At 53.8% G+C, this 13,488-nt stretch overlaps 1 protein-coding gene across 1 annotated transcript in view; it reads left to right on the forward strand.

The window, feature by feature from the left end:
• The window catches only part of ADAMTS17 (ADAM metallopeptidase with thrombospondin type 1 motif 17), a 205,773-nt gene that overhangs the window by 139,450 nt on the left and 52,835 nt on the right, over positions 1-13,488 (forward strand). The window contains exons 16-19 of the mRNA XM_090263585.1: positions 502-582; positions 8,297-8,454; positions 10,793-10,952; positions 12,625-12,760. Of these exons, the coding sequence (XP_090119711.1) occupies positions 502-582; positions 8,297-8,454; positions 10,793-10,952; positions 12,625-12,760 (535 nt within the window). The remainder of the gene's footprint in view (positions 1-501; positions 583-8,296; positions 8,455-10,792; positions 10,953-12,624; positions 12,761-13,488) is intronic.

Below are 13,488 nucleotides of genomic sequence, written 5' to 3' on the forward strand. Positions count from 1 at the left end.
CTCTCCCAGCTTCTGGTGCTTCGCTGGCCACCTGTGGCGCTCCTCGGCTTGGAGCTGTGTCATCCTGATCTCTGCTTCTTGTTGCGGTGCCGTTCTCCCCTGTATGCTGTCTGTGTCCCGATTACCCCGTTTTATAAGGACACCTGTCATATTGGATGACGGGCCCACCCTACTCCAATATGATGGCATCCTTACTAATGACATCTGCAGTGACCCTATTCCAAAGAAGGTCACATTCTGAGTACTGGGGGTTAGATCTTCAACAAATGAATTGGTGCAGGGCATACAGTTCAATCCATAAATCATATAAACAGAGCTCTCTGGAATTTCGGCAGCCAGGAGGGTCTGGCCATACAAGAATGCTCCTGTGAGTTGACGCTTGACTTGTCACAGCCATGCCAGTGTGCAGTCTCTGAAATCACTACGGGGGTGGGGGTGGCAGAGGGGACTTTGGTGGGAGACGGGGCAGATGTGGCTCACCTATGCTTTTTGTTCCCCCAGGTTACATCGAAGCTGCTATCATTCCCGCCGGAGCTCGGAGGATCCGCGTGGTGGAGGACAAACCTGCCCACAGTTTTCTGGGTAACACAGAAATGACTTGACTCAACACATAATGTCCCGAGCATCCATGTGGGCAGTCACGGCTGGTCATTTGGTTTGGCATCATTCTCCCGGGTGGGAATCCGAGCAGACCAAAGTGTGCTTTCCTAGTTGGATGAGGCGCAGTCAGTCACCCCCGAGGTGGGGGCGGAAGGGTGGAGAGGGATGTCAGGAGGAACTACCAGCTTTGGATGGGAAGGAAGCTGTGAGGACTTGGGGCGGCAGACAGCCCAAAAGTAACACCAGAAGAGAGCTCAGAGCATTCCTAGCCTGGGTGGCACGGGTGCCTGTCCCCGGCTGCAGGGAGCACTTGGAGGCTCTCCGTGGCTCTGGGAATGACTCCTTAGCTGGAAAGAGAATAACAGTCCTAAATCTAATGGAAACCCAGAGAACACTGATTTTCATAAGTACTGTGGACCCCAAGTTCCTAACGGTCAACTCCATTAACTTCTGCCACCAAAGTCTCTCTATAGAAGAGTTGGCTTCCATTCCAGCACCATGCTTAAAGCCTAAGAGGAATTGTTCATCTGAACCCCTTCTTAGCCACAGAGAGCCTCTGGGTGTGTCCTCAGATCAACTCCCAGCCTCCACGTCAGCCCCTGAAAAGGTCATCCTGGCACGGGAGCTCCAGGGTAGTCAGAGTGCCGGGTGGACGTGTGTGTTCTTGATGCTAATGTGGGTGCGCGGGGGCTGCCTCTGCTCTTAGCTCACTGGGATGGGACATGCTGTGACTTGTATCCTCCCGGCAGCCATACTCCCATGTTCCTGTCTTGGGTTAGATTTCAAACTGCTGGTGGCCAGCAGCTTACCCAGGCAACCCTCTCCTGAGCTTCCTCATTGTTTGTATAAGCTTCATTCCAAGGTGCTATCTGAGCTTTTTAAATATAGGTAAGGCATGCTCTCTCTCTGGCTTTAAACTTAAGAATGAAATTATTTGGGCCACAATGGAGTTACTCATGAAATGCTTTTATCACTGATTTTTAAAAAGTTGTGTCTCTGCCCACATCCCTACCTTCATAGACTCCACAAAACAGATGATCTGAGTCCTTCTCCGAAACGGTCTCTACTTGAGAAGCCCACAGTCTAATGAGACAGACACGAATCAGTCCTCTGCTAGGCAGGTCTACAGTGACAACCAGCATCCAATGTTTTAAGAGTGAGGGGCCACTTGCAGACACTAAGATAGTAATCTTCTCACACCTGCCGTGGGGAAAGGCCGGAGTGGGGACAGGAGCTGCTGTTTCTAGGCGACCACACCAGGGCCCACCAGCACACAGTCCCCTGAGCATCCCCACTAAGTCCCAGACAGCCCAGCCCCCGCCCCATGCAGCCCTCTCCGCTGCCGTCCGCCCCACCCCCTTGAGACCATCACATCCATGCTGGTGTTCGTCAGCCCCATGGCTTTGCCCACCTCCCTGGTGTGGACATTGTCCCTGTCTAGCCCACGTCCTCGGCAGCTGTCCCAGCTGTCACTCTACAAATAGAACAATGCCTATAAATGCTTTCTAAAATGAGTGATGGCCCTTGTGCTGAATTCTCAGAGAGCCCGCCCCTTCTCTGTCTGCCCTCCCAAGGAATTTGGGTTCACTCTATCAGCATTGGCTTCGGAAGCGCCATCATCTAGTGTTACCCCTGAAAGTTACCTTTTCCAACTGCTTCATTGGTCCTCCCTGACCTGCAAATGATGCTTCTGCTCCCCGGAGACAGTGGGCCTCCAAGGGAGGCTGACATTGCCTCTGACCCTTATCTTATGCAAAAAAAAAAAAAAAAAAATCGCAATCCTAGTATCCCAGGAGCTACTGGCTCAACCCCAAGGTTGGCTCATTGGTTCTTCCATAGAAGCACCAGCATGTGCCCCTGGAAGTCAGTCCCGTGGCTTCTGAGACTGTCCAGCACATTCCTCACCTGGCCCCAGCCCCAGGTGTCTAGCAAAATGGGAACATTATCTCTCCTTCTCTGTGGCACTGTAAAAAGCACAGATGGATGTCAGAGCCCTTTTGATTGCTCAACTCATAATTTCAGCATGAAACGAACTTTTCAGTTGAAACCCATGTTAGGGCCAACAAGTGACAAGAGAGTCGCCACTGCTCAGGGGAGCTGTCTCTCCCGATGGTCCCTCTTGGCTCCTGAAGCATGAGGGCCACACACGCACTAACACTGGTGGCCGTGGTTTCCAGTCATTGAGCCCTGCCTGCTCTGCTTTGCCCACCTGAGCCCAACCCCATAAATGTACTGCTGTGCCTATTTTTCCAAGGGGGAAACTATGATTCCAGGGGTTCAGTAGCACGTCCAAGCTCCTCATTTCATCTGGATCTGCCGTAGTTCCTGGAACCTCCTAGGATTGCCCTGACATGCTCAATCGTAGCCAGAGATGGACAGATGGGGACAGTTTTTTCATTTGTGCACACGCGTTAGACCTGCCCGTTGCTACTACACCCTGTGTGGACTTTGGAGGAGAAAACCCCTACCCTGAGGAGATCAGTTCAATGTCTCAGGACGACTTCTCAGCTTCCCAGAAGCACAGGACCTCCATGGGAGGCGGGCGCCTGCCTTGCGCCCTTATCTTACCCGCCCATCATAGACCCAGTATGGCAGGGCCGGGTGTACACATGAGAGCAAACCCGGAGGTGGTCCGTTCTCATTATGTGTCTCAAGTCAGTTAAAACAGGCCTCGTTTCCCCGCGGGACTGGGTGCCTTGGAAGTCAAGCCTGTGTGACTCTGAGTTCCTCTCACATTTGCTGGGAGCATTTCCCGAAGAATTTCGCCCCACCTCCCCCCAGCCCACGCTGCCTGGCTTTCTGCTCGAAACCACCTGGAACAGGAAATGCCTCTGCAGTTTGCCTCCACAGCTAAGAACAGAGCTGGCAGGGCTCCGAGTGGAAATAAAAGGAGCTGACTCGGTGCCAGGATTAGAAGTAGGTTGACTGTGGGTCAAGTCTTCCAGCGGAATCCAAGAGGGAGAGAGACAGAAAGAACCCACTTCCACGCAGCTCCGTGCCGGGGGAGGCTCTGTGGACGGGATCAGACGCCTTGCGCGGGATTCCAGCCAGCTCTAACGCGGAGCCGTGACCCCCGTGGCGCGGGCCCCCTTCCTCGCTCCCCAGCATGGCTCACGATCTCCCCCCACAGTGCCCGGAAGTCCAGGGACAACGTGTAATGTCCACAGGGAGAAAGAAGAGCCGGGATGGAAACAGATGTTGGTCACGTGCCCTCAGGTTCCAGCCCATTGAGGAGGTTTTGTTTGCCGTAGGAGCAAGGGACAGCAGGTACCCACCCTCATCCCAGGGGGAATCTCTCACTATTGAGAGCCTTCCCGGAAAAATGCACAAAAGCAAGCACTGTTATATTTCAGACAGTAGCCGAACACATCCAACCTCCCACCCAGGCAGAGCCAGAAAGTGAGATTGTCGTCCCCAGCCAGTCAGAACTTCAGACACCACAGATGGAATCAAGTCCCTCCGGAATCCCCTTTGTTCTTGACTCCACGGCCGGCCTGTGAAATCAAAGCATTTGTGATTCTCTTCGGAATCCCAGCTGCGTTCCTAGGTCTAAAAATCGTAACTTCGCGTACAAACGCATCTCAAAATGCTTGCAGAGGGCCATTGCGTATTCCCATTGGCGCCCTGATTGAGAGGGGTGGGAACTTGTGGGGCCCAAACCTATTTAATTTGGGGGCCTTAGTCTTTAGAAAAAGAGCACAGCATCGTGGGCAGGGCCTTGGAAAGGCAGGACCTTGGAAAGGACTCGTGTCCGCGGTGCGCCGGGAGCCCGCTTCTCACCAGGGTGAGCTGCCCCAGAAGGACCAGGAGGTGATGCGTATGCTCACTCTCTGGGGCTCCCATGGCTCCCCCTTGATCCTTTGCATTCACTGCCAAGCTTGATCCTGATGTATCCACAGGATCTCTGAGGCTGGAGGCTCGCTCTTCTGAAGGAACGTCAGGCATTGGTTCTGATTTCAGCAGGGAGTTCCGATTTCTCGGCACGGACCCCAGCAGCCTGTGAAGTTTGAATCTTGCTGACTCAACACTCACACCGAAGTCATCGGCTTGAAACAATCTCCATGCTTCTTAGAACTGCCAACCTCTGACTTTTAACTGATTCTGGGTTTTCCTCCCCCTTCAAAATGTATGAAGGATTATCATTGCGACCAAACTACGCCGAGAAAGGGTCACCGGCTCTCAGATTGGTGGCGGTGGTCAGGGGACAGTTGAAAAACTGCATTTGCGGAGCCTGGAAACTCACAGCCTCTGCGGAGGTGGCCAGAAGCAGAGCCTGGACAGGCAAAGTTTATTCCTTCTGAGGCCACGAGAGCTCCCCCCACCATACACCTTCCCCCCAATGCTGCGATAGTGAAAGATTTCACCAGCTGAGCAGCTCCAGACCAGGACCTCAAAGCAAAGCCAGGCACCATCAGAACTCTGGGACTGTCACGGCGGCAGGTGTGGCTTGAGAGAGGGGTGTGTTCCCATCTCTTCCCAGCTCTGTGTCACAGAGGGCACGTGGATTACGTGAGACTCGCCACGGTGGGGGCATTCGCACCTTGAGTGACAGCAGCGCTATGAATCTAGGCTTCTGTCCCCAGAGAGCCTATCACCAGCGCTCCGCTGCCTGGCCCTGTCCTGGAATAGCCAGCTAGCGACCGCTGGCCTGTCACGCTTCCCTCACCTTCTTCCCGGACCACGGTCACTCCGCCATGGCTCCCCGGCCCACCCTGCAGAGCCCCTCCTGCCATGTGTCCTCCACCCACCCTGACTGACCAGCAAGGCGCTGCTCTGGTCATCAGAGGGTGGCCTGCCCCAAGCCCCGGCCGGCTCTGCAGTGCTCCTCTGCGTGCCCCGCATGGTGGTGCCTCTGCCAACAGGGGCGCAGCCCCCGCCTGGCCCCAGCCCTGCATGGCGTTCCTGTGGATGGTTTTATAATCGCCTCCAGGTGTCCCTCCAGCATCCCTTCAGCCCTTCCCACTCCTGACCTCCCAGACAGTTGACTTTTGGCATGGAGGCAGGTCGTTTGCAGCTTATAATTCAATAAGCCCGTTTAAAGTGCTTTTCAGAAAGGGCCCGGGAAACGCACAGGTGAGGTGAGAAGGAGTGTTAGGGCCTGGACAGCGGCAGAGCCTGAGAGAGTGGAGGGCGGGACGGGGTGTGACAGGCCTTCCGTCTCAGGGGTACCAAGGTCTTGTCCGGGGTGCCCGCCTTCACCTAGAATCCCCAAGCATTGACATAACAACTCTATTGTAGTTACTTCGTTCACTGGAAGCTTTGGAAATCTGTCACGTTAGCTAGTTTTAAACGGGTACATAGAACGTGAGACCCTGTAGCGATTAGAGCCTGGAATTTGATCTCTGCAGCATGGGTATGACATTTGCACATTTCAACACTTGTAAAAATTTAAACTGATGCTATAACCCAAAGAACGTGGGAATTAAACATTGCCGGAGTGATAAGAGCCCCGAGCTTGGTCTTTAGGTTAAGGTCTTGACTTGACATCTTAATGGCTGTGTGATTTTAGACAGGTTACTTAACCTCTCTGGGCCCCCATCTCCTCATCTGTGAGAAGAGGAAAATATGGTCACCCCTCAGTATCTGCAGGGCATTGGTTCCCAGACCCCCAGGATACCAAAACCCACGAATGCATAAGAGCCCCGTATACAAAATGCGTCCGGCCCGCCCTCCACATCTTCAGATTTGTAACTGGATCAAGAACGCTGTTTTTGAACCACACTTGGTTGAATCTGCGATTGCAAAACCCGCGGGTACAGAGGACTGACTGTAAATCCTTTACTCAGAGAGTTTTGGGAAGACGAACTAGGTGAAAACGCAGCAGGGAAGGTGCCCCTTAAATGGCGGCTTGCAGGTGATCGTGGAGGACGCACAAAAGGAACAGCAACGGGAGTTTCCCAACATTCTCTCCTCCTTTTTGTAACCCAGAAACTTCAATAATGGGTAGAATTTCTTCAAGGGAAACCTTCGATCCCACGTGGCAGAGCTTGCTTTCTTCTGAGCCTCCCCAGAGCCCTTCAGTCCTCGGCCGCTCATGTCCCACCTGGTTCCTCTGGGCAGCTCCCCTAAGCAAGGAGGCCTGGATGGGCATCTCCTGGGTGCGGCCGCAGAGCCTGGCTGGGCAGGAGGGAGAGCCAGGCCCACAGCGTGCGAGACCAGGGAGCGAGGCCCCGCGTCCCCCAGCTGTTTGTGCCCTGACCAGGCCTGGCCCATGGGTCCCAACTCTGCCCGCAGCTCATGAATTCAGGGTTATCCCGAACCCCTTATGGGTTTCAACTCTCAGTATCCAAAATTGGTATTAAATGCGGGCATTTTATCCCTGGCCTCAGTGAGCAGCAAACAGTGAACACACTAGAACCTGATTTCACTGATTCTGGACTGAGCGGGGTCCCAAAGTCACGGCGAGCATTTGGGGCACCCAGATGCACTTGCGCTGGCCTGGGCTGCACTGGGAGTTTCCTTTTCTGGAGTGACATAAAGACTTGCTGTCCCCTCTTGTCCTGCGGCCTTCTCCTCGGTGCCAGGGTAGGTTCTAGTGCGCCTTTTTTTTTTTTTTCCTAAATAGCACAGCAAGACAAATGAAAAAACAAACAAAATAGCACAGGGCTGGCCTCCTAAGAACAACGTGACTTCAAATCTAAGCGAGGAGACAAAAAAAAAAACCAAAAAAACAAAAATAAAACAAAACAAACAAACAAAAAACACGAGCCCTCAGATAAAGAGAACCGTGGCTTGTATGGAAAACCCGATTTTTGCTGGTGGTCCGTCAGCATGAAGTTGATTCTCTGTCTCTTCTGACACATTTTGTCCAGAATAGAGTAAGTGGACAAAGTGCACACCTGAGGCCCACGGAGCTGGGGTGTGGGAGCCCCCACCACACAGGGCACCCCCTCCCCAACCTGTGGGCAGCTCGGCTTCCCAGATGCTAATATTTAATGGAATAAAGCATCTTTCTTTTTTAAAAACTAATGTATTCTCTGAGTACAGTTGACGTTCTGCATTATATCAGTTTCCATGTACAACACAGGGATTAGATATTTACATACCTTACACAGCGATCCCCCCGATAAGTCTAGTACCCACCTGGCTCCATACGTACTTATTACAATATCAGTGACTGTATTGCCTGTGCTGTGCTTCATATCCCTGTGACTTTTTTTATACCTGGCAATTTGAACTTCTTAAGGATAAGGCTTATTTCTTGAAGGAACGTCCACTTCATTAATGTAGGCGTTTTGAATCCTTAAGAGATGTTGGATTGAGGCCGCCCTCCTTAAGTAGAAGCCCTGGGGAGGTAACTGTAAAATGAATCCATGAGCTTTTCTAAAGTAGCAAAGCCTGTTTTGTAGCCTTGGACCCATTAAAATAGAATCCGTTCACTGGGGAAAGCACTCTTTAGTTTCGCGACACGACACGGGACTGGACTCTTCTGCTCCGCCGACCCCCACTGTGAGTTGGTGCTGCGCCCGGCAGCTCATGCCGCAGCCGGTGCATGGCCACTCTGTCTTGGTCCTTTGGGTCTGAGTCATCTGCTCCCTGCAAATGAGGCTTCTACTCTCAGAGCACAGAAAGCTCACTGTCTCACCCTTCCTGTCCCCCTGGGAGGGCGAGGCCTCTGACCATCACTCAGCACACCCGGATTCCCGGTAGGGAGGACCGAGTCCCCTTATTCCCCGGTGTTGCGTTTTCTCCCCAGCCCTCAAAGACTCCAGCAAGAGGTCCATCAACAGTGACTGGAAGATAGAGCTGCCCGGGGAGTTCCAGATCGCAGGCACGACCGTCCGCTACGTCCGCAGGGGCCTGTGGGAGAAGATTTCTGCCAAGGGACCAACCAAAATACCACTGCACTTGATGGTAACTTGCTGTGCTTTTGCGTTTGTCTTGAGACGGAGGCTTTGAGGGGTCCCCCTATTGACTCCTTCCCTGGGGCCTCGGGGGCTGGGAAGGTGCTCCTGGTTCCGGGTGGTTTCACTGGCCGCCTGCCGCTCAAGCCTCTCCCTTGATCTTTCCTTCTCCCATCCCTTTGCTTCAGAACTCGCCCCTCTCAGAACCTCGCCCCGACTCCCCCCTGGCAGAGCTCCAGGCTGATTCCAAAAGGAACTGCCTCCAGGAAGGAACTGCTTGGCCACGTGGCTGCCAGGGAGGGAGACGTGGCCTCATGAAGCAGACAGCCCCGCTCAGAGTCTGTTTTTCTATCATCAGATGGCACAGATCCGCCCCTCTCCCCCCACCCATTTGTATATCCACGTTGGGAATTGCCTTTTGGAAATGAGCTGTTGACTCCATTTCCTCCCCCACCAACATCACCGAGATTTTCCAAACTCAGCTTGCAACAGGCATTCGGGGGCCAGGAGGGACCCTGAATCTTTATGCCCCAGGTGGTCTCGAGAAACCTGTGCAGTCAGGTGAGGCCCGAGCACCGTGTCTTACTGCCAGGGAGGACCCCATGCAGACCACTGAAGCATCTTCTGGTGCATCATTTTAAGAAGAGCGAAGCTCTCCTGGGAAAGGATGCCACCGTGTCCTTTCCGGGTCCGGGAGTCCTCACGGCTAGCTTCTGAGAGCTCACAGTGCTGGAGCCCCGGGCCTCCCCCCAAAGAACCGGCTTTGTGGCAGCTTGTGCAGCTCTGATCAAAGCACAGTTTGTCCCCAGTGCTTGGAGGTCCTTTCCCCCACTGATCTGTGGTTCCTGGCAACCTGCAGCCATTGGAGGTTAGGTGACACCCAAAGGATTCCCCTGCCACCTCCCAGGGAATCTCCTGAGGAGCCCTGGCACCCAATGCAATGTCACCCACCATGGGTGCAGAGTAAGCGGGCTTCCATGCACTACATAAACTGGGAATCTGCCATGGCAACCCTCAGCCCCCCAAGTCTGCAGGTGTAGCCTTGCAAGGTGGTTTCCAGGACCCAAGCCTCTGTACCCAAGCCATTTCTCTGTGACAAGATTGTTTCCTAGTCTATCATTAGAGCAAATCCTCCTCTCCTGACTTAAAAGCAGTTCTCTGCAGAGGGGCTAGAAGAGGAAGCAAAGGACAAGATGAAGCCCATACCGAAATGTCACCTGTTAGCCCCTGCATTTGCTCTCTCTAGCAAGCGCCAAGCTGGGTCTGTTGCCCGTCTTTTCTAAAAGCTTCCATGCACTGAGTGAATCGTTAGCCTTTGGCAGCAGGTGCGGAGCCTGCACGCATTCAGACCATGGTAAACAAGAACTCTGCCGCTGCGGCAGCCCAAGTCCCAGCCCTCTTTATTATTAATTGCTTTTCTGTCTTGAAACGTGATTGTAACTTCAACTTTTTACACCTAGAAATGAGAGGGACCCCTTTGGTTGTAAATAGAAGTCATCGTCCCCAAGCCAGGATGCCCACATTGCTTTGCAGGGCCAGGAGCGCCCGCAGAGCCACGGTTACTTGCGTTTCAAACCAGTCATGCATGTGCACACAAAATTATACGTGGCTGCAAAATTGCATGAACTTGGTTTCATACAGATTCTCCATTCACCAGTCTTCTTTCCATACTGAGATAATAAAGATTTCTTTTAAAGAGTTTACAGAAAACCCCAAAAACTAGAGGCATATTTATTTCCAAATGCATTACTGCGAGTCTGTTTCTTGACGTGGAAGGTTGTGCACTTTGGGCGGGTCTTAGCGCCACCTCTCCATTCCCCCGGCCCCCTTGCTGTGGGCGGGCTCCCGCATCCTTGGGCTCCCACGCAGACATTCGTGAGGCCCTGGGCGGTGCTGTGCCTCACACAGCAGGATGTCCATTGGTTCATTTTCAAAGACACAGCATAACCCTACTTGCTCAGATACCCCTTTAGGTCAAGGCAGCCTATTTGTGTCTTTCCTGCCGGCAGGGGCGGCTTCACGAGTGAGTCTGTGGGAATGGGCACTTGTCTCTCCGTGTCGTGTGCGGTGGGAACCCATAGGCTTGCTCATCCTGCATCCTCGTCTGCCTCTGTCCTCTCTGCAGTGGGAAAGGGCAGCGCTCCCTGCTGATGGCTTGCATGCGCTCCGCCCTGGGTTGAGTACCTCTGGGACCCCCGGCTGCAATAGAGGAGCACCCCAAGGCTGGGCCTATTTGGAACCCAGTGGCCGCGGCAGGGAGACAGTGTGGCGTGGCTCCCTCACGTGTTCAGCCACCCTGGGCCATTGCAGGATTTCAAAACTGCCTTTTCTTTTGCTGCCCCATCCAGGTGTTGTTATTTCATGACCAGAACTATGGAATTCATTACGAATACACCATCCCCGTCAACTACACTGCTGAGAATCAGAGTGAACCAGAGAAACCCCAGGACTCTCTCTTCATCTGGACGCACAGCGGCTGGGAAGGGTGCAGCGTGCAGTGCGGAGGAGGTGAGTGCCAGGAGTGCGAGCTCACACGCGTGGGGCTTGGCTGGGGGATGGAGGCGGGAATCCAGGGCACAGAGCATGGGCCAAGCTGGCCACGTCACCAGTGTTTGCGTGGGAACTGACCCACGTCCCACCACAGATCTCTATGCGAAACACTGGGAACAGACTGTCCCGCACGCGGCAGCTGTGCCCGCGTGGCTGCTCTGCCCTCCGACCCTGATCTGTGAGCTGGGTTTTGACCCGTGTCTGGCTCACATCACAGGATGACAAGTGACCCTGTTGTCCTTTCCTCTTTGCCACGGTGACCCCATTCCAGGATGCAATAGGAAAGAAAAAGCCCTGCAAGTCCAGGAACCCATTCAGGGCATGAGTCCTGGCTTCATGATTTGCTGCCTTATTTTAGCAGATGGCTTAGCTTCCCTCCAACTGCGTTTCCTGGATGGTCAGCCCCCTGCTGCCCCTTAGTACAATGTACTTTGTCACCCTCACAGACAGGACACACAGAGGGGTCATGGGAGGTGGGACACAGGATTTTGATGGACACAGAGTTCTGACGGGAGGTTAGCCTGGACTCAGGAATGCCGACCCAGAGAGTAGAGAGTGGCACAGGGCTGCAGTCGGGGCAGAGGCTCTGGCTGTGTAGTTCGGGACTCTGTCATATTGCACCATCCCTACATGACAAAGGCCCCGGGAGACAGACCCAGCAAGGAGTCTGGGATGAACAGCCTATTAATCTTTTATTGCCACACATCCCAAATAATAATAATAACAACAGCAGTCGCAGGAATATAGCTAACATGAAGCGTTAACCCCTGCAGGCTCTGCTCTGAGCATATTGTATGTATCAGTTCATTTTAACCATCCCTGACGTCCCCAAAGGCACAGGGAGGTCAAGTGCACTGGCCCCATAGAGGAAACTTTGGCACAAGTGGCTTACTGTTGACACTACGATCTCTGTTGGTGGTCGAGCCAAGTTCGCACCCAGACAGCCTGGCTCTCCACGGGCCTCCCTCCCAGCTCCCAGTCATTGGCTTCCCTGAGAAAGTCAGTGCTTTGGGGACACCCGAGAGAAGGACCGCATGCTGCTGGGGTAACGGGTTAGTGCAGCTTTCCAAGAGCAGGTGATGCTTAGGTGCCAGCAGCAGTTGGCTGGCTAGACAGGTTCTCAGATCTGCTGCAGCGTGCCTGCCTGGGGACGCAGGTGTCTGTGTCCCTCAGACCAGCCTCCCCGTTTCTCACCCTGGTCCAGCAAGCGGGAGTTCTGTAATAGGAAGCCGTGACCTCTGGTGAGGACTGGCGTACAGGTAGTTAATACGAGACCAGCCCTCTGTAGACTTCAAACATCAAATGAACAGATAAAGAGACTGGCCATCGTCAGTAGAAACCGAAGACCCAGATCAGAACTTGGACCTCTGTGAGTCCCTAGCTATCCAAGGACAGAGCTGACCTGAAGGGTGGCCTCTTCCTGATCCTGGTCTAGAACATTTTTCCTGCCCCGCACTGGCCTTACTCTGTCATCACTAAGGGTATAGCTCTCCTTTCCTGGAAACTGTCAACTAAAAGACTAACTGATCAAAAGATGCGCCCGGATGTTCCTTCGTAAGCGTGAGCTAATGCCGTGCAAGGCGTGGGCAGCCCGGCGCGGCCTCTCAGTGTCCCGGGGTTTGGTTTCCAGGGGAACGCAGAACCATCGTGTCCTGCACACGGATTGTGAACAAGACCACAGCTCTGGTGAATGACAGTGACTGTCCTCAAGCAAGCCGGCCAGAGCCCCAGGTCCGGAGGTGCAACTCCCACCCATGCCAGGCACGGTAAGGAGCTGCGTGCGCCCTCTGACTGGCACTGTCCAGAGTGGGGGCAGCAACGCCCACGCATGGGGGGTGGGACACACAGCCACGGCCGCACTACCGCCCCGCGCCACATTCCCGCATGGTTACCAAGGGATTTGTGCTTGCTCAGAATACTGGGTTTCTGGCTGCCGAGCCAGAGTTCTCAGGGAAATGTGCTGTCCTACCTGGAGGTATCTTCTAGGAGGCCATCGCTGTCCGCTGGCAGCTGGTACACGTCAGCTCCTTGTGGTAAAAGGAAATCAACGTGAGCGTGAGGGAGTGCCCGTGCGTGAGTGCGCCCAGGCTCGTGTGTGTGGTTCGCCTGTTTCAGTAGCTGAAGTGAAAGCCATGAGTGCAGACGCTGGCTTTGGTGGTTCGGAATCCATCAGGTCTCTTGCGCTGTCAGCAGAGCGGAATTGGGTGAAACGCGGCCATCGGAGGGGATTCCTTCATTCCTGTCCTATGGTAGCAGGACTTCACTTGGAATCAATACTCTATCATGCCAGGGAGTGTCACCCTGGCCTCCCGTTCTGCTCTGGGTTCAGGTGCTTGGTTTGGGCTTTGTACTTCTGTGAGTCAGGAGGAAGTATGCTTGCCTTTTGTAAAGAGGGCAGGACTTTTGACATGGTAGCAGTGGGTTCGTTTTTTCCAGCTCAACTGGTGCCTGGTACCAAAATTTCACAAAGCATTTGATTTTTGCACCGACCTTC

Source organism: Furipterus horrens, unplaced genomic scaffold (assembly GCF_987537825.1).
Source record: "Furipterus horrens unplaced genomic scaffold, mFurHor1.1.pri manual_scaffold_16, whole genome shotgun sequence".
Classification (NCBI taxonomy): Eukaryota; Metazoa; Chordata; class Mammalia; order Chiroptera; family Furipteridae; genus Furipterus; species Furipterus horrens.